The sequence below is a fragment of the Myxocyprinus asiaticus genome, chromosome 42 (genome assembly GCF_019703515.2).
Source record: "Myxocyprinus asiaticus isolate MX2 ecotype Aquarium Trade chromosome 42, UBuf_Myxa_2, whole genome shotgun sequence".
NCBI classification, from domain to species: domain Eukaryota; kingdom Metazoa; phylum Chordata; class Actinopteri; order Cypriniformes; family Catostomidae; genus Myxocyprinus; species Myxocyprinus asiaticus.
The window spans coordinates 21,776,379-21,796,077 of record NC_059385.1 but is presented as its reverse complement, the minus strand read 5'-3'; the positions used below and the strand labels follow the sequence as shown (position 1 = coordinate 21,796,077).

The following is a 19,699-nucleotide window of genomic DNA, read 5'->3' as shown; positions in this document are numbered from 1 at the left end:
TCTCATTGAGCCTTCACTTCTCACAAGGTCATGTAAGTGGAAAGTGTACCTGTGTGCTGATTGCTTCTCTGGCAAAAACATCCTTGCTGTACTGCCAGACAAGCAGCTCCCCACCTGGTCTCCCACCTCCAAGCACAATAATTGAGGACACAAACACAATCTTATTTTTTCCCTATAACTAAGATAGGGAGAGATAGCCTAGCACCTCAACGGCTTACACAATGATTGTGTACAAAGCACATCTAAAACACAAGCCCAGAGGGAAGCTGTAATGTTTAAATGCAGATCTGAAATACTCATAAAATAAAAAATGTTCTCTTCATGATGTTTTTGCCAGAGAGGATTCCTAGACCAAAAAAACATCTTTACCATCTGTGATAGCTGCATTTAAACCAACACTGAGGAACAAATTGAGTTTCATAACAAAGTTCGGGAGTAGCATGTTCATTTCATCTGACAAATCACATCGCCAGAGTAAGCATATATAAACAGCTGCTTACATCCATGCTGCGACGATTCCTCCAGCATTTGGCTCCGCCCACTTTCCGATGACAGATCCATGCAACAGTTTTGGATGACACACTACTTTGCGCAAAGCATTTGCCCTCATCAGATAAGCTCTTCCATTGCAATCATTACATTATTCACTGAGCTGCCATAGCAGCTACTATTCATATTTCGTGGCAATGCTGACTGCCAATTTAACCATTGTTTTTACACTGTCTTTCTTTTATTCTCATCTTTCCTCACCGAAGCAGACCTGGTATCGAGGCTGCCTCCACACAGGCCACTGCTTCACTGTATACCTGTCGTACAGCCCCCTATGGCTGCACACAGGTCATTTCATCCTATCTTTCCACCCGGAACGGTCCCCATAGCGTGAGATTACCTCCGCGAATGGGCGCTGCTCCAGCTTCATGCCACATGAGCTCTATTACAGCTTTAATTTAATGCGAGGGAATCAAAAGATTAACAATTTAATTCAGACATTATTCCAATGCACTTCAATCCAGTTCTTCTGCACAGGTGATTCCTGTCAGCCTGATTACCTCGCCGTGTAGCTCGTTTAGGGCGTGTTCCATTCCCGTGCCCTATTCTCTTCGAAGACTTTACCATCAACCGTGAGATATTTGGAGGGCTATGAAGTGGGGGGCTCAACAAATTCGGAACTCACTTTTAAGCTTTTATTATCAGAAATTCAGTATGAAGTTATCTTCCAACATGATTGTTCTCTCTTCAAAGTGCCCTTCGGAGTGTGATTTATTTCATTTGGAACACAGGGGCAATCATGCAACAAGCGAACTTCCTTTCAAACAACTGCTACTCTAATTACAAACATCTTTCCAAATCAGTGCAGACATTTTAGCACGAGCTCGCTGCAGCAGCAGCATCTGCTCTGACCATGCTACAGCTCACTACAGCTATAGCTTCTGTCTGAACAGACCTGAGCCGAATTCAGCTCCGCAGGTGGCGGGTCGCGCTCCGCATCGCAACTCATTCATGAATCATTCCGCAAATGTGTCTTGCATCCTCGCAGAATTCGAGCTCACCTCGTCGCGCAGATCCGATAACTATGAAGCTCTCCTCCCACCCAGGAAAAATGTTTCACGCAGGTGAAATCAATCTATCATTTTAATTTGACAGACAAGTCTTCTCTGCTTTTGCCCGAATCATTGGATTACAGACTCTTAACAAGATTGGCCATAGAAACTAATTGCTGCATGACTTTAAAGGGTTTTAACAATCTGTCATAATCTTGCGCTCCACTCAAGCTTAAAGTAATGGGCTGAAATCTCCACCGTATGATTCGGCTTCGCATTTTGCTTCATCTTCACAATATTTCAGTTTTTCTGTAGAATTTATTACTGGTTATCAATATAAATAAGTTGTATTTATTCACAACACTACTGCTAAATAGCCCCCATAAAGTATATATTAAATCCAATTCTCAGGCACAGACTCCAAATGATTTCGTATGTCCTCATCAAAACGAGATGAGTCACCCCGTGCCAGTAATACAGAGTTCACTGAATTACTCGCACTACGTTGGAGAACAGTGTTCAAAGCTCCAAACCATATGCTTAAGTTAAATAAATATCAGAATATGGTATTCATCTTGGTTCTTAGTTTCAGGTGCCTTCTAATTTAATGACAAATCACAACTTTAAATGACGTTGTACGTATGCACATGCAAGCATGTATCCTGACATTGCTTCACAAATGTTCCAGATATTTAATCTAGCAAACAATTAAATTTAAAGTGTCTGCAGATGCTACGTTTAATTACTATCTGAGTGCTGGGCTAGGCCGCTATCTCAGCACAAATCCTCTCCTCAGGCAGTGCACTCAAGCTTGGCGACACCACAACTGCGGCGCCCCTGCTATTGGTTCAATACATCTCCGAAGCAGCACAAACAACCCATTCATGTGCCGCAACCGCGGCATGTCTTTCAGGCCATGCGTCTAAGCATCCATGGCTCCGTACCTGTGACGTGTGTTTTCTGCTTAATCGTCCCATATTATGCCACTTATACCAAACAAACCATCACCCACCTAGTGATTGACAAAAATCGGGCTGTTTTAGGTCTTCCCTAAGCAGTTCACCATAAGCCTGAATCTCTGCATCAATCAATTTAATTTGAATATAGCCTACTATACACCCTCCCGTCGAATGTTGTGTTTGATGACTCAGCCCATTTGTATCACAGAGTGAGTTCTCATTTATATGCAGTATAAACTTTTCACACGAAAACACAGGCTCTTCCTGTTAATCGCCATGTGGTCCCATGCTCGAGGATTCAGCCCGTTCATTTCGCATAGGGAGTTCTTTTAAAATGCAGCATATACCTGTATCACTTACAAGAATCAAGTGTTCAACAATTGAATGCTGCGCGGGCCCACGCCAGCAGATTCAGCCACTCGCAGCACTGAGCGAGTTCAGTAATATACAGCATAAACCATTCTAACATGAATCGTATGCTCTCCCATTGAACACAGTCAATGGCGTATGAATAAATCGGTCGACATGGATAGATTTTTGCTCATTTTGTCGATTTAGCATGGCATGTAAACACCTTAACCGGCTTTTCCAATGTATGCACGTGTTGAGCACATGCCTCTTCAAGTGTCATATGGACTACTTTTAGACTGTTTCTCATTTTATAGAAAAGGGTTGCATGAAGATTCTTCCAAAATTCTCCTCTTGTATTCCACAGAAAATATAACAGCATACGGCTTTGAAACAACATAATGGTATGCAATGACAAAATTGTTTTTATGTTTTTTGGGGGGTGAACTTCCTTTTATACTACCCAAAACTGTCTTTCCTTTTTTATAATCATTACCATAAACCAGTTCAGTTCAATCTGATTATTATGCATCCAGCACTTGATTAAAATAAAAATTAATCTATACTACTCACAACCTTTTCTTGCTTTCTCGCTTGCATTTGCAGAGCGTAAATACTCTTTCAACATCACTTCCATCTTAGCTGACTGTTCCACAGTAATCAATTGGTAACATTCATGGAAAACATCCTTTAATGTTCCACTGCTCTCTCTTGTGTGGCTATTTTTTAAAAGTCCCATTCTATTATCCTCTTATCTCGCTTTCCTGTCTTGAAAATCTATCATACTCAGGTTCAACAGCAATTCTTTGCTTTAAAGGACCAAGCAGATGTGAACACTCATCTGTTCATTGACAAATCAACAGGGAAGCCATGTAATAAGATGTCTGATTATTTTTATAAGCAATTTTCCAGTCTTTTTAAAGCAAAAATAGTGTTTTTAAGAGTGTTGTTTGGTCCTGATATTCATCTTATCTTGTGACAGAGGAACAGAAAAGGCGAGCCAGCTTACAGGGCTTCAACAGGATGGAGGGAATTGTGGAAGAAAAAATATTAGATATTGTTTTGGCTCCACCACCGAATGGAGAAACTCTGTTGATTTCAGACCCCATTCTTTAAAATGCACTTGAATCACCTTGTGTGTAGACAGAACTTGTCATATACAGTATATGCATTTTTAGTTAGAAATTCATATAGCATATAATGCATATTTCCAATTTAACTTAATCTGTGAAGCTTTCTGAAGCCAAATGCACACAACTGCTCTTTTCCAAAACCTAGTAAGCTGCCACCATAGGCAGCATTTTAAGGCATAACAGGAGTACCTGCTCCCAATGCAAAGGTTGCTCCAAAACATTAATATTGTTCCACAAATTGCTACTTACTAAAATAACTTGTTTTTGCCAAATTCTAAAGCAGCATTGCATGTTTCCTTTGTGGAGGAGGCAATGAATCGATAAGTTTGTGAAAGAAGCAAGACAAATGATGATAATAAATAATAAAATAATAATAATATATTCACCCAATACTGAAATGTACTGATATATTTTTTTTTTATTATTTAAAAAACAAAAACAAAAAAAACCTCACAATTTAACCCTAGATTTGTGTTCTATATTTATGTTTATTAGAGTATTACATTGTTCCTCTTGCATCAACTGTAGATAAAAAAGCCAAAATTAAACAATTAAATCTATTTTAAAATATTACATCATTGCTGTACAATATATTTAATTTTGAAAAAAATAGCCCTCAATTTTTCACGCCAATCGCGCCCTTGCACTACAAAAAGCTAGATGCAGTGCAATGAATAAAACAGAACACAAGTGTCTCGAGATGTGTTTTTAACAATTTCAGCTTTTTTTATTTATTTATTTATTTTTTTACTTTTCACAGTGTCTAAAAAACTTGGCACTCCTGCACACTTCACAATGGTCAAAGACATTCATCTAGCGCATGTTTACATAGGAAAACAATTTAAAAACAGGACAGAAACAAAAACTTACAAGTTCCTAACTGCTTACAGTTGAAGTCAGAAGTTTACATACACCTTAGCCAAATACATTTAAACTAAATTTTTCACAACTCTAGACATTTAATCATAGAAAACATTCCCTGTCTTATGTCAGTTAGGATCACTACTTTATATTAAGAATGTGAAATTAGAATAATAATAGTAGAGATAATGCTTTATTTCAGCATTTCTTTCTTTCATCACATTCCTAGTGGGTCAGGAGTTTATATACACTTTGTTAGTATTTGGTAGCATTGGCTTTAAATTGTTTAACTTGGGTCAAACTTTTGGGTAGCCTTCCACAAGCTTCTCACAATAAGTTTCTGGAATTTTGGCACATTCCTCCAGACAGAACTGGTGTAACTGAGTCAGGTTTATAGGCCTCCTTGCCCGCGCACACTTTTTCAGTTCTGCCCACACATTTTCTATCGGATTGAGGTCACGGCTTTGTGATGGCCACTCCAATACCTTGACTTTGTTGTCCTTAAGCCATTTTGCCACAACTTTGGAGGTATACTTGGGGTCATTGTCCATTTGGAAGACCCATTTGTAACTGAGCTTTAACTTACTGGCTGATGTCTTGAAATGTTGCTTCAATATATCCACTTAATTTTCCTTCCTCATGATGCCATCTATTTTGTGAAGTGCACCAGTCCCTCCTGCAGCAAAGCACCCCCACAACATGATGCTGCCACCCCCATGCTTCACGGTTGGTATGGTGTTCTTCGGCTTGCAAGCCTCACCCTTTTTCCTCTAAACATAACAAAGGTCATTATGGCCAAACAGTTCAATTTTTGTTTCATTAGACCAGAGGACATTTCTCGAAAAAGTAATATCTTTGTCCCCATGTGCAGTTGCAAACTGTAGGCTGGCTTTTTTATGGCGGTTTTGGAGCAGTGACTACTTCCTTGCTGAGCAGCCTTTCAGGTTATGTCGATTGTAGGACTCGTTTAACTGTGAATATAGATACTTGTCTACCTATTTCCTCCAGCATTTTCACAAGGTCCTTTGCTGTTGTTCTGGGATTTATTTGCACTTTTCACACAAAACTATGTTCATCTCTAGGAGACAGAATGCATCTCCTTTCTGAGCGGTATGATAGCTGTGTGGTCTCATGGTGTTTATAATTGCTTACTATTGTTTGTACAGATGATTGTTGTACCTTCAGGCATATGGAAATTGCTCCCAAGGATGAACCAGATTTGTGGAGGTCCACAATTTTTTTTCTGAGATCTTGGCTGATTTCTTTTGATTTTCCAATGGTGTCAAACAAAGAGGCACTGAGTTTGAAGGTAGGCCTTAAAATACATCCACATGTACACCTCCAATTCAGTACACCTCCTATCAGAAGCCAATTGGCTAATTGAGGGCTTGACATCATTTTCTGGAATTTTCCAAGCTGCTTAAAGGCACAGCTAACTTAGTGTATGTAAACTTCTGACCCTCTGGAATTGTGATATAGTCAGTTAAAAGTGAAACAATCTGTCTGTAAACAATTGTTGGAAAAATTACTTGTGTCATGCACAAAGTAGATGTCCAAGACATTGAAGGCATTCAAACAGGAAACAGCGGTTCCACTGAAACTTTTTCAGAGGCTCCTGGGGCATATGGCATCCTCGGCGGTGGCCACCCCGCTCGGGATGATGCATATGAGGCCGCTTCAGCACTGGCTCCAGACTCGAGTCCCGAGATGGGTATGGCACCACGGGACACATTGCGTGGCCATCACGTCGGTCTGTCACTGTCTTTTCAGCCCTTGGACCGACCTCTCATTTCTACGAGCAGGTGTTCCTCTAGAACTGGTCTCCAGGCGCGTCGTGGTCGTGACAGACGCCTCCAAAATGGGCTGGGGCGCTTTTTGCGACGGGCACACAGCCGCCGGCCTCTGGACGGGCCCGCGACTGCATTGGCACATCAACTGCCTCGAGTTGTTGGCAATTCTGCTCGTCCTGCGGAGGTTCCGGCCGTTGATCCAGGGCAAGCACATGTTAGTTCCGACAGACAGCACGGCAATGGTAGCATATGTCAACCGCCAAGGCGGTCTGCGCTCTCGTTGTATGTCACAACTCGCCCGCCGTCTCCTCCTCTGGAGTCAGCAGCACTTCAAGTTGCTGCGAGCCACTCATATCCCGGGCAACCTCAACACTACAGCGGATGCTACCCTCTAGGGGAGAGTGGAGACTACACCCTCAGGTGGTCCAGCTGATTTGGAGTCGATTCGGACTGGCACAGGTGGACCTGTTTGCCTCCCAATAATCCTCCAACTGCCCGCTCTGGTACGCCCTCACTGAGGCTCCCCTCGGCATAGACACACTGGCACACAGCTGGCCCCCTGGCCTATGCAAATATGCGTTTCCCCCAGTGAGCCTGTTTGCACAGACCCTGTGCAAGGTCAGGGAGGACGAGGAGCAGGTCGTCCTGGTAGCACCCTACTGGCCCACCCAGACATGGTTCTCAGACCTCACGCTCCTCGCGACAGCTCCCCCCTGGTGAATTCCCCTGAGGAAAGACCTTCTTTCTCAGGGACGGGGCACCCTCCGGCACCCACGCCCAGACCTCTGGAATCTCCATATCTGGCCCCTGGACACGGAAGACCTAAGAGGTCTACCACCCGTGGTGGTAGACACGATCACTCAGGCTAGGGCCCCCTCTACGAGGCGCCTGTATGCCTTTAAGTGGCGTCTGTTCGCTAAGTGGTGTTCTACCTGACGCGAAGACCCCCATAGATGCGCAGTCGGATCAGTGCTTTCCTTCCTGCAGGAGAGGCTGGAAGGGAGGCTGTCCCCTTCCACCTTGAAGGTGTACGTTGCCGCCATAGCAGCACACCACGATGCAGTCGACGGTAAGTCCTTAGGGAAGCACTACCTGATCATCAGGTTCCTAAGAGGCGCCAAGAGGCTGAATCCCTCCAGACCTTGCCTCATTCCCTCATGGGATCTCTCCGTAGTTCTTCACGGTCTACAGAGAGCCCCTTTTGTGCCTTTGCAGTCAGCCGAGCTTAAGGCACTCTCCTTGAAGACTGCCCTCCTGACTGCGCTCACTTCCATCAAGAGGGTAGGTGACCTGCAAGCGTTCTCTGTCAGCGAAACGTGCCTGGATTTCGGTCCGGGTTACTCTCACGTGATCCTGAGACCCCGACTGGGCTATGTGCCCAAGGTTCCCACCACCCTTTTAGGGACCAGGTGGTGAACCTGCAAGCGCTGCCTCAGGAGGAGGCAGACCCAGCCCTGTCATTTCTGTGTCCGGTGCGCACTTTACGCATCTATTTGGATCGCACGCAGAATTTAGAATCTCTGAGCAGCTCTTTGTCTGCTTTGGTTCACAGCAGAAAGGAAGCGCTTTCTCCAAGCAGAGGATCGCCCACTGGCTCATTGACACCATAACTATGGCATATCTCGCCCAGAACATGCCGCCCCGATAGGGCTACGAGCCCATTCTACCAGAGGTGTAGCGGCTTCCTGGGCCCTGGCCAGAGGTGCCTCTCTAACAGACATTTGCAAAGCAGCGGGCTGGGCAACACCCAACACCTTTGCAAGGTTCTACAACCTCCGGGTGGAACCGGTTTCATCCCAGGTAGTGGCATGCAACACAAGCGGATAAGCCTGGGATAGCTGGCCGGGTGTATCGCTTACACATAGCGCCTTCCACCTCCCTTGGAACTGAAGATGTGTGCCATTAATTCCCAGTAGTGTTCACAAACTTTGCTCCCTGGTTGACTTCCTCCAAGCCCTGTGGCTGTCAAGTTTTCGGAGAGACTCGCTGCCAGCCCAGTACATGTGCTAATTAAGAGTCCTGTTCTGGGGTAGGTGCTCCGCATGTGGCGGTTCCCTGTAAGGCTAACCCCATGCGATATATATCTTCCGCTAGTTTGTTTCCCTGTTGGCAAACTGCGTCGTCCTTGGGCAGAGCCCCTCTGCCCCAGTCTCCATGTTTGTAGTAACTCCTCCCCCATTGGGCAGGATCTACCTTGAAGACTCTCCACATGGTTGGAAAGACCATGTGACGTATTCTTCCACTTAAATATCCCCCCCTCTCTTTGGGCGAGGTGTGGTCACCCCCTGACTAGACCTGGCAGCCCAGTCGGATAATCCCCTTTCTTTTTTAGGGAGTGGAAAAAAAGAAGGGGAAAAGAGGCCACGACTGGGTTAAGCCTGTCTCTATCTTTTGGGTAGTTGACTTGTCTCCAAAAAGGGCCGTTCGACACTCATAACTATGTTGGGGGAGGTTACGTGTCGACCTGATGTGCTGGCTATGAGGCACACAGTAGTCTGCCCACCACACACCGCCAGTTCACGTAACACAGTTCAGCCAGTTGTGGCGTTTCGTATAGGGACCCCTAGTGTCACTACTTTGACACAACGTCGAGTGAGTGACAGATAGGGAACGTCATGGTTACTCGTGTAACCTCCGTTCCCTGATGGAGGGAACGAGACGTTGTGTCCCTCCTGCCACAACGCTGAACTACCCGCTGAAATGGCCGGACCTTATATTGGCTCCTCAGCATAAAACCTGAATGAGTGGTTGCATACCAGCTCCTTTTATACCCGTATGTCTGGGGGAGTGGCATGCAAATACCACTCACCAATTTTCATTGGCCTTTTATCAAAGACCAGAGGTGTCTCGGGCTCCCAAGAGTGACCCCTAGTGTAACTACATCGACACAACGTCTCATTCCCTCCATCAGGGATCGGAGGTTACACAAGTAACCATGACGATTTAATTTTTAAGAACAATGTTTACTGCATGAAATGAAACCTAAAATGAAGTGTGGCAACATTTACATTTCATCATCTGTCATTTGTGGCAAAATAAAAGATAGGAGAGCAGCAATTTATAAGATAAACACTCCGGAAATAATTGAAACTGCCTTGTTTCTCATGAATTATGTGGTTGCCTATAACTTATGAAAACATACCATTTTCTTCCCCATGCATTTACTATCTTAAATGTCCCTGACATGCCAAATGATTTTCAATATGGATGCACATGTTGGCCTTGTGCACCTGTATGTGGTTATAAAGCATCAGCAACCAATAGAGGTTGTACTTTGTTCAGAAGGCAACCTAGTTGTTTTTATATAAGGCTATAGATTACCTCTGCTATGATTTAAAAAAATGAGAAACATGAACAGTCTCATATGGAATTGGAAAGAAAATAGCTGTTTTTTTTTTTTTTTTTTTTTTTTTTGTAGCAGTGTGGGAGATAGCTTTTGTTCCCTCCCGTCACCAAGACACCAGAGCATATTTTATTTCCTATATTTGTGTTCAATGTATTCCTCATTTACCTAAAATCCTGTGAACTGTTCTCCCAACAAATCATAACCAAGCAGCTCAGCACATCATTGTAAGGCAAAGAAAATGCCATCTCTTTTGAGATGAAACCTATGAATCATAGAATCTGCTATTTAGAACTGTTCTCAAAGCTGCAATTATGATTAATACAAAGTCATTTAATTTTCCTTGGTGGTCTTCTTGAATGGCCATCATGACTAATACACCTAGTCCCACTGACATTGTTAAAAATTAATTGAAATTGTGGTCATTGAATGGACAGCAGCCACTGTGTAATTACTGTATAGTCCATTATTTCCCTTGCTACTAGAATACATTTGTTTGTTGGAAGGTGTTTCATTTAAGCGTCTGCATTTCTGTAGCAATGTGCTTGTATAAAAGCCTATTAAATTGTTTAGTATTTATGCTTATATATATATATATATATATATATATATATATATATATATATATATATATATATATACTGTGTAAATCTGGAGATAATGACTTGATATGATAGTTAAAGGATTGGAAGTTCAAAAAATATAGAGGTTTTATTGAGGCACACAGTCATACAATTCTTATTATCCTTTTTTCAGTCACCTATGCTATACTAACATATTAACCTTAAAAGTTAATCTTCACTGACACATTACAAACAGGCATGAAAACATATTAATTCTAAAACATTTCAACTTAAAAGTATCCTTTGGATTTTAATGGATACAATTGCCACCTACAGAAAAAAAAAAAAAAAAACTAAAAGTATTTTGCTTACCAAAAGAAGACTATCCTTGAAATACAACATTTTTATTTGCTCAATGAAGCCACAGACACAAGAAAAAAGATGTGCAGGAATTAATTATATAACCCTTTTTTATGATTTCACAGTTTGGATGCAGAGAGAAAGAATATTTCAGATGTAAGGACATTGAATATTTAATATGCTAGCAATAGTTCCTATTGCTGTTGAGTGGATCAAGTTCCCTGTTGAGTGAATACAATTTGAGATTTCCAACATGTTAGATGTGCTAATATAATATTCTGCTGAAACTTGAAGGTCTAGAAAAATCAATTAATCACACTTAAACCATCTGAGAGTATGAAAAGGTGGATGAGCATAAAAGACCACGCTAACCTTGAGAGGACAGAGAAACTGTGCTTTCTATAACCACTGACCAGCAAAGAAAATGTTGTAATATTCTTCACTTACCAGAAATAATAGAGGCAAGTCTGAACTCATCAGAGAGATGCATTGGCTCATATGGGGACGTCTCATACAATTCTTCTCCTTTAAAATAACAAAATACATACAGGAAAATATTAGATATTGACAATGGTTTTACCAAACATAAATATATTTAAAGTTAAATGGAAAGATATAAACACTAAATATGTTGTAATATATTTTTTTGACTGCAAGACATGTCAGATATCATGAGATCATCAATATTTTGTTCTTTTGACACCCCTAGATGTTCACAATAGGAATTAAATGTCAAACCTAGGTATTGTTTTGTGAAGAATATTTTTGTTTTATTTAGTGTTTATGTAAGTTTTCATCTCTCCTTTCTTGCAATGTACTGTACATACAGCGTTTTCACGTGTAGTTTGTATTTGTGTTGTATCTTTATAGGCAGTTTCTTCTCTCCTTTGTCGCCTTTAGCTTCCTCACTGAGTGTTGTAAGCCGATATTTTCGTTAAAGCTGCTTTTGAACAATATTTATTGTGAAAAGTGCTATACACATACTGTATATTTGAATTGAATTGAAGACGTTTTTTTTTTAAACTCTGTCTACACCGCGTCACGTCACAAGCAATAGAACCCCATTATAATGAATTATGCTGTCTAGACTGGAAGTGTCCATTGCGGCACGTCCATCGTGCTGACAATAAACAGGTGTCGCTTTCCATTCTGCGTTGCACACGCTAGCGCTACTACACAAATTAAACAGTTTAGAATGTTGATGTCGATGCATCCAGTGTAGACAGCCTCAAGCCGCTGCATTGCGCCACGTAAATGGACGTGCCCAGTGTAGACAAAGTGTAACTTTCTTCTAATAGTGGGTAGAAAAAAAAATACGCCACTTAAAGAAATAGAAAAATGACTGAAAAATGAAAATTCTCTCATCATTTACTCACCGTCATGCCACAGATGTGTATGACTTTCTTTTATCTGCCGAACACAAAGATATTTAGAAGAATATTTCAGCTCTGTAGGTCCTCACAATATGATAAGTGTGGGTGAGAAATAGATCGATATTTAATTCCTTTTTTTGCTATCAATCTCTACTTTCACTTTCACATTCTTCTTTTGTTTTTGCCGATTTGCATTCTTCGTGCATATCGCACCTACTGGGCAGGGAAGAGATTTTATAGTAAAAAAGGACATAAATATTTATGTTTCTCACCCACACCTATCAAATCGCTTCTGAAGAGGAGTCGTATGGATTACTGTTATGCAGCCTTTATGTACTTTTGGAGTCTCAAAGTTTTGGTCACTATTCACTTGCATTGTATGGACCTACAGAGCTGAAATATTCTTCTAAAAATCTTTGTTTGTTTTCTGCAGAAGAACAGAAGAAGAAATAAAGTCATACAAATCTTGAATGCTATGGCGGTGAGTAAATGATGATAGAATTTTCATTTTTGGGTGAACTATCCCTTTAAAACAAATAAATACTGTATTTTCAAGGTAATTTTATTTATTTGTTTTGGCCTTAGTACAAAGACAATACAAAAGTCAATTATTTCAATTCAAAATAATATGCTGTCTTACTATTTTCTTGCACACACTATGAATGAACTGTATAGCTCCATTTATATTTTTGGAAGACGGTCCTTCGCAAGAGAATCGTCATATTTGAGGTTTCTTGGCATCAAAGTTTGAAAACCCCTGATTTAAAAGATACCATCAAACACTCAGACTCTTACAAACTCCAACACTTTTTAAAGTGTACACACTCTCTCAAGAATTACAACCCAGCAGTCTTTTGCCCAGATTTGTACTGGCAAACAATCACAAATTAGCTCCCCAGTGCTGAATCCCATTGGCTGTGTCCAGAAAATCTGCTGTTTTCTAATCCAGGCCTTGAGCTGTAGCCTACAGAGTGGTGCAACCAATCTGCTAACTGGTCCCAGCAGAGTTGCAGCTATAACAATTAAATCCATGTATAAAGGAATCGGGTTCTTGGGGTGGGAAAAGAGGAATTGGGAATGGTAAACTTCAACTCAATAAGGTATTTATTTATTTTTTCAAACAAAAAAACGCTGTCTTCGCAACACTGTCATGCCACACAGGCTCAGCGGGTGTGTGTGCAGGTCTCTCTCTCTCTCTCCTCTACTGGCATCTGGCTCACTTTTAACTCCGTCTCCACTTTCACTGCAATGACAAACAGCTGTTAGAGACAATCATTGACAGGTGATGATCCTTACCGTTGTTATCTCCCAATCTTGCTCTCCATTCACAAGCCAGCGCTCGAACACGCCCCCACTACCACATACCCCCACCACCCAACTCAGGCCAGGGAGCCATCCCCCCCCACCACCCCATTCATACAGAGGAAGCCCACAACAGCCATCTGCACCCCCAGCCTGTGGATCACCTCGAACTTAAACAGCTGAAGAGCCAGATACTAACGCGTGATCCGCGCATTGGTATCCTTCATGCGATGGAGCCACTGGAGCAGGGCGTGGTCCGAACAGAGGGTGAAAGCCTGTCCCAGGAGGTAATACTGAAGGGTGAGGAATGCCCACTTGATGCCACCAGACACTCCTTCTCAATGGTGCTCTATCTTGCCTCTCTCACCGAGAGATTCCGACTGATGTACAGCACTGGGCGCTCCTTCCCCTCAACCCGCTGGGACAACACAGCTCCCAACCCTATGTCCTAGAAAAATCAGGAGCATGTAACAATGGGCCTGCACAAAGTGCAGCTTTCACCTGCATAAAAGCCTGTTGGCACAACTCCGTCTACTGGACCGGGTATGGGGCTCCCTTTCTAGTGAGATCAGTCAGTGGGCTGGTGACATCCAAATAATTAGACACAAACCTTCTATAGTAGCCAGCCAGCCCCATGAACTGTCTCACCTCCTTTTTGGTCTTGGGTCTCAGGCAGGCCGCAATCACTGCGGTCTTATCAATTTGGGGACGCACCTGCCCTTGACCATACCTCCACCCATCCAATTGTGCACTTCTTGGGGATTGCCGTGAGTCCCGCCCCCCGCAGTGACCTCAGAACTGCCCTCAGATTCTGCATGTGCCACTGCCAATCATTACTGTATGTAATGATGTCATCCAGATAGGCAGCGCCGTAGGCGGAGTGCAGACAGAGGACTCAGTCCATAAGGTGCTGAAACATAGCCGGGGCCCCATACAAATCAAATGGAATGGTCACGAATTGGTGTAAGCCATACGTTGTGGAGAAGTCTGTTTTCTCATAGGACATTGATGTTAAGGGGATCTGCCAATATCCCTTTGTCAAATCCGGTGTCGAATAAAAACGAGCCGTGCCCAACCGATCGAGCAGTTCATCAATACGAGCCATTGGATATGCATCAAATTTAGACATCGCGTTGACCTTTCTATAATCCACACAGAACCGGACCGAGCCATTGCTCTTCGGAACCAGCACCACCGGGCTGGCCCAGTCACTGTGGGATTCTTCTATTACCCCCATATCAAACATGGCCTTTAATTCTTCCTGAACCACCTTTTTTTTGTGTTTGGGTAATCGATAGGGATGACTACATACCACTACCCCTGGGTTTGTTTCGATATGGTGTCCTATGAGGTTCGTACGACTGGGAAGAGGCAAGAACATGTCAAAGAATTCTCTATGCATCCGGGCCACGTCCGTGACTTGTAACAGTGAGATGTGTTCTTCGCAAGTGACCGGGGTGCCTCGATTGGCTTTTACATTCACCTCCAGCCCATGCTCCTCCCTCTCCAGAACCACCCTCGCCAAAGACACATGGACCGCCTCCCTTCACAGTTTTAAGAGGATGTGGTGGTAAGTTTGCCATGCTCCGCCCCATCTGTTTGTTTAACCTCATAATCAACTTCCCCGACTCACCGTGTGACCTCAAAAGGCCCTTGCCACTTTGCGAGTAATTTAGAGCTTGATGTGGGTAGTAATACAAGGACTTTATCTCCCTGTGTAAATTCCCATAGCCGAGCTCCCCTGTTATTTAGCCAGCTTTGATGTTCTTGAGCCTGTAGCAAATTCTCCTGTGATTGCTGCCCCAACATGTGGCATTTTGCTCTCAGGTCAAGAATTTATTGAATTTCATTTTGGCTGTTTGAAGGTCCTTCCTCCCAATTGTCCCTCACGGCGTCTAAGACACCGCGAGGTTTACGCCCATACAATAATTCAAATGGGGAGAACCCTGTAACACATGTTAAGGTTTGGGTATAGAAGGAGGAGATGGGAAGCAGTGGCACGCTTCAGGTAGGCTTTTATTTTCTGCCTTAAGTATACCTGAGTGCAGCCTTCTCTGTGCTTTTCTTAGTTCAGTCAGTTTAATGTAACAAAACTCTCAGTTAACATCAACTTCTCAATATCTTCAGCTTCACAACAAAACAATAAAACACACAATAAGGCACGCCAGTCGCTGCACTTATGTGTCATTCTCTCTCAGCTCTCTGGCATGTTTGTTTTGGCTGCTTTTGAGGTCTCTCCCTGCTATCACTGCAATAAGAAACAGCTGTTAGACATTATGCCAACCAGCTTGACAAGCCACACCACTCCCTCTCTCCTGCAAACAGACACACAACCATCCCCCTATCCCCACAAATCCCATGGAGGCTTGCGGGACCCCTCGTACTGCAAATAATGGTTCGAGCCACTTATCCCAATTCTGAGCATCTTCGTGCACAAACTTGCGAATCATGTTTTTCAGGGTTTTATTAAACCGTTCGACCATGCCGTCCATTTGCTGGTGGTTCACACTTGTCCGAATCGATTTAATTCCCAATAATCCATACAACTTGCATAGCGTACGTGGCATGAAAGTAGTGCCTTGATCAGTGAGTATTTCTTTTGGAATCCCCACTCAGGAGATAATTCTGAAGAGTGCCTCCGCAACACTATGTGCTGAAATGATGTGTAGATGCACTGCTTCTGGATATCACGTTGTGTAGTCCACCAGAACCAACACAAAGCGATGTCCACGTGCCGGCCGCTCTAATGGCCTGACGAGGTCAATACAAATTATTTAGAAGAGGACCTCAATCAAAGGAAGCGGGCGAAAGGCGCTCTTGAGGTGGCCGGCGGATTCATCAGCTGACATTCATGGCATGCCGCACACCACCTGTGAACATCCCCGTGAATGCCCGGCAAATAAAACTGGGCCATTAGACGGTTTAGTGTTTTTTCTCTCCCTAAGTGACCAGCCATTGGATTATGATGAGCCCTCTGGAATAACATTTCCCGGCGGCTCTTCGGAATCAACAACTGGGTTGTATCCTCTTTTGTCTGAGCATCCTGCGACACTCGATACAATCGATCATTTATAATAGAAAAATACGGATATGAGAGCATGATGTCTGACTGAAGACATTGATCATCAATCACTTTTACTTGGTTGAAGGTGTGCCTAAGGGTCTCGTCTCATGTCTGTTGGGGAAGCCGAGACTTTCCCCTCCCTTATTTCACCCTGATGCGGAGCTGACATAGACAGTTTGATGCTTTGTTACAGGACCCATCCACAGAAATTTCCCTTAATAACGTAGGAAACACTGGCCAATTCGTACCCAGGATTAGTGGATGGGCGAGGTGGGAACTAACCGCCACCCTGACACTATGCTTTTGCCCTTGGAATTTAATCGATTCGGTCACTACCAAATAATTGTGGATATCCCTATGCACACACCTTACCTTCACCTTGTGACTCACACACAAAGCCTTGTCTTGAACCAGACATTGATGGATGGAGGTTTGGCTACAACCCGAATCCACCAAGGCCTGGTATGTACCCCCCTTGATACTCACAGGTATGCAGTACATCCCAGCTCAATCGGGGGTGGCTTGTGGCACGTCAGGGAGCCGGACCACGGTCCCCACCTGCATCAGTGGGCATTGGTCCTGGAAATGCCCAGGCTCCCCTCAGTGCCAGCAAACTGGCCCAGACTCCATGCCCACACCCACAGCAGCAGATCTGCAGTAGCCGCTTGTTCAGGTAGCCTAATGAACGCCTCCGGCTCATCCTGGGGTCCCATCTTTGCCAGCTGCAGATGAGACACGATCGTTGCCTCTGGGTCCATGGCTGAAGATCGATCCTGGGCCACCACACTTCGCCACACCCGCCGGTCCTCTGCTTGGTCCCGGAGGAGTTCCTGGAATTGCTGTTCCTGAGCCAGGAGGGCTTGGTGGTGAGTTTCTTGAATCTCCTTAAGGTCACGGATGTCTTCACCCAACAGGGAGGACTCCATGGCAACACTCTTCCTCCTTTTAATCCCGGGTTTCGGCACCAGTGTAAAGGAATCGGGTTCTTGTGGTGGGAAAGGAGGATTTGGGAATGGTGAACTTCAACTCAATAAGGTATTTCTTTTCGATTCAAACAAAAAAAACACTCTCTTCGCAACACTCTCATGCCACACAGGCCCAGGAGGTGTGTGACGGGATTCTCTCTCTCTCCTCTACTGGTGTCTGGCTTGCTTTTAACTCCGCCTCCACACTAACTGCAATGACAAACAGCTGTTAGAGACAATCACTGACAGGTGATGATCCTTACCGTTCTCATCTCCCAATTTCACTCTCCATTGTGAACCTGTATCTGCAAAATTTGTATGGTGCAATGTGTCATTTTGCAGGCTGGTTCTGAGTGCTTGGTTGTGAAGGATGCAACAGACTACCAAGATCTGGCATTCTTTACAGGGACTGTACAGCATTATTTCACCACAGCAATCATGTGCACAGAGTGGCGCCAAAAGAGAGTTGTTTTTAGTTGTAAATGATGTAATATAGTCAACAGCAATGTACATTTTATTAACCCTACCCAATAACCCAAACTCCAACCCTGAACCTAACCGTCAGTGAAATATTTTTATTTTTATTTTAGACTTACTGGTTTCAATTGGACAAGAACCTGTGTCTCGGAGGCTGCTCATGTAACAAGCAATCAGTTGCGCCACATGAAATCCGTTACCAAAAACCAAGTGGGTGCCCTGAACTCAACCAGCCATCTCATCTACACATTACACTTACTACTGCGACCTGCAGCTGAATTGCGATGTAATAGTGGAGTTTTCCTCTTATGTAAAACTACGGGATTCCTCCAATGTACCAGCATGTACGCGGCCGTTAGAGACAGTCAATATTTAACACTGGTGTGTATAAATGGGTATAATTTATTGTGTATGTGATTTTCCCACTGTACACACAGAAATGTTGAATTCTTTCCACTGTTGTTGGGCTCTATCCTTTGACGTTTGTTATCCTGGTCTGTTCCACGCACGCACACTCTTCACACACTCATCAGAATGCCACTTATGCGTTTACATGGCCACATTAAGCCGTGTTCTGGAGAGAAACCTAGGTGTGTTAAACCATAAGGAAATCAGCGTTGTTGTTTACATGATGTTTCAGAATGCAGCTTTCTGCTAAAACCCTGGAATAAACTGTAAACTTGGTCATTAATGACCTTCTTAGTGTGCATTTGTAGGATAAGTTGCCGTTCACCTGTCAAAGCTCCACTCTGTAATGCCAGGTTCACTCCTTTCCTGTCGCCCTGTAATGCACCCTGGGGCTCTCAACATAATCAGTGCCAACTCATTCCTCCCTATTCCCAGCTCATTGGGCTCAAAGGCCCTTTGGTCTCAGCAGTGCCTTTGTGTGCACCCAAAATGTACCCCTTGGCTGGGCATTCATTTAAAGGATCATCCGGGATCAAGAATTTATCTGCTGTGTCACTAAAGCTCTGTGCTATCTGGCTTCCAGCTCTGATGCTGTGTGGCCACCTTCATGTGCTTTTCCTCAATGAGTTATTCTTGCACACACAGCATTAATCTCTGCCATGCCAGCCCCACTGTGGATGCTTTGGGAAAATAGTACAAAGTTCCAGGGGGGAACCAGTAGTGGTATAAAATAAGTTGTCACAGGAACCTTGAGATAGAGGCATTTGTCCCAGTTACATTCTTGGAATATTATAGCATGTATTTAGCATAAATTAAGTGAGTGTAATCTTGAAAAAAAAAAAAAAGCTTGACCCCACTGAGTGTTTTTAGCTGGACATTAGAGAACACAAATGCTGACGTGATAAATGCAAAAGAGCAGTTATTGGCTGGGAGTTACTCAAGTAAGCAGATTTAACAATTGCACCTCGCCAATGCAGCGAACACAAACATATATTGACAATGTCCTTGTTGCTGACTTTGTCCATTGCACTGTTAAAAAATGCTGTCTATGGACATTTGAAGAGTTTAACAGATGGAGAGAGCTCCGAAGATACCAAAATTAGACTCAGCATTGGGATGCTGGAAAAATGTCAGATACACAAACTGCCATATTTTAGAGTCATACAAATGACCTATAAGTATTTTTACTCAGTATATTTACAAGAAATTAAA

General features: G+C 43.4%; 1 protein-coding gene across 4 annotated transcripts in view; it reads right to left on the bottom strand.

Annotated features, from left to right (window-relative positions):
* LOC127433005 (GDNF family receptor alpha-2-like) overlaps nt 1-19,699 on the bottom strand; it is a 108,870-nt gene that overhangs the window by 46,724 nt on the left and 42,447 nt on the right. For all 4 annotated transcript variants that reach the window (XM_051684585.1, XM_051684586.1, XM_051684583.1 and 1 more), the window contains one exon: nt 11,346-11,423. In XM_051684585.1, the coding sequence (XP_051540545.1) occupies nt 11,346-11,423 (78 nt within the window). The remainder of the gene's footprint in view (nt 1-11,345; nt 11,424-19,699) is intronic.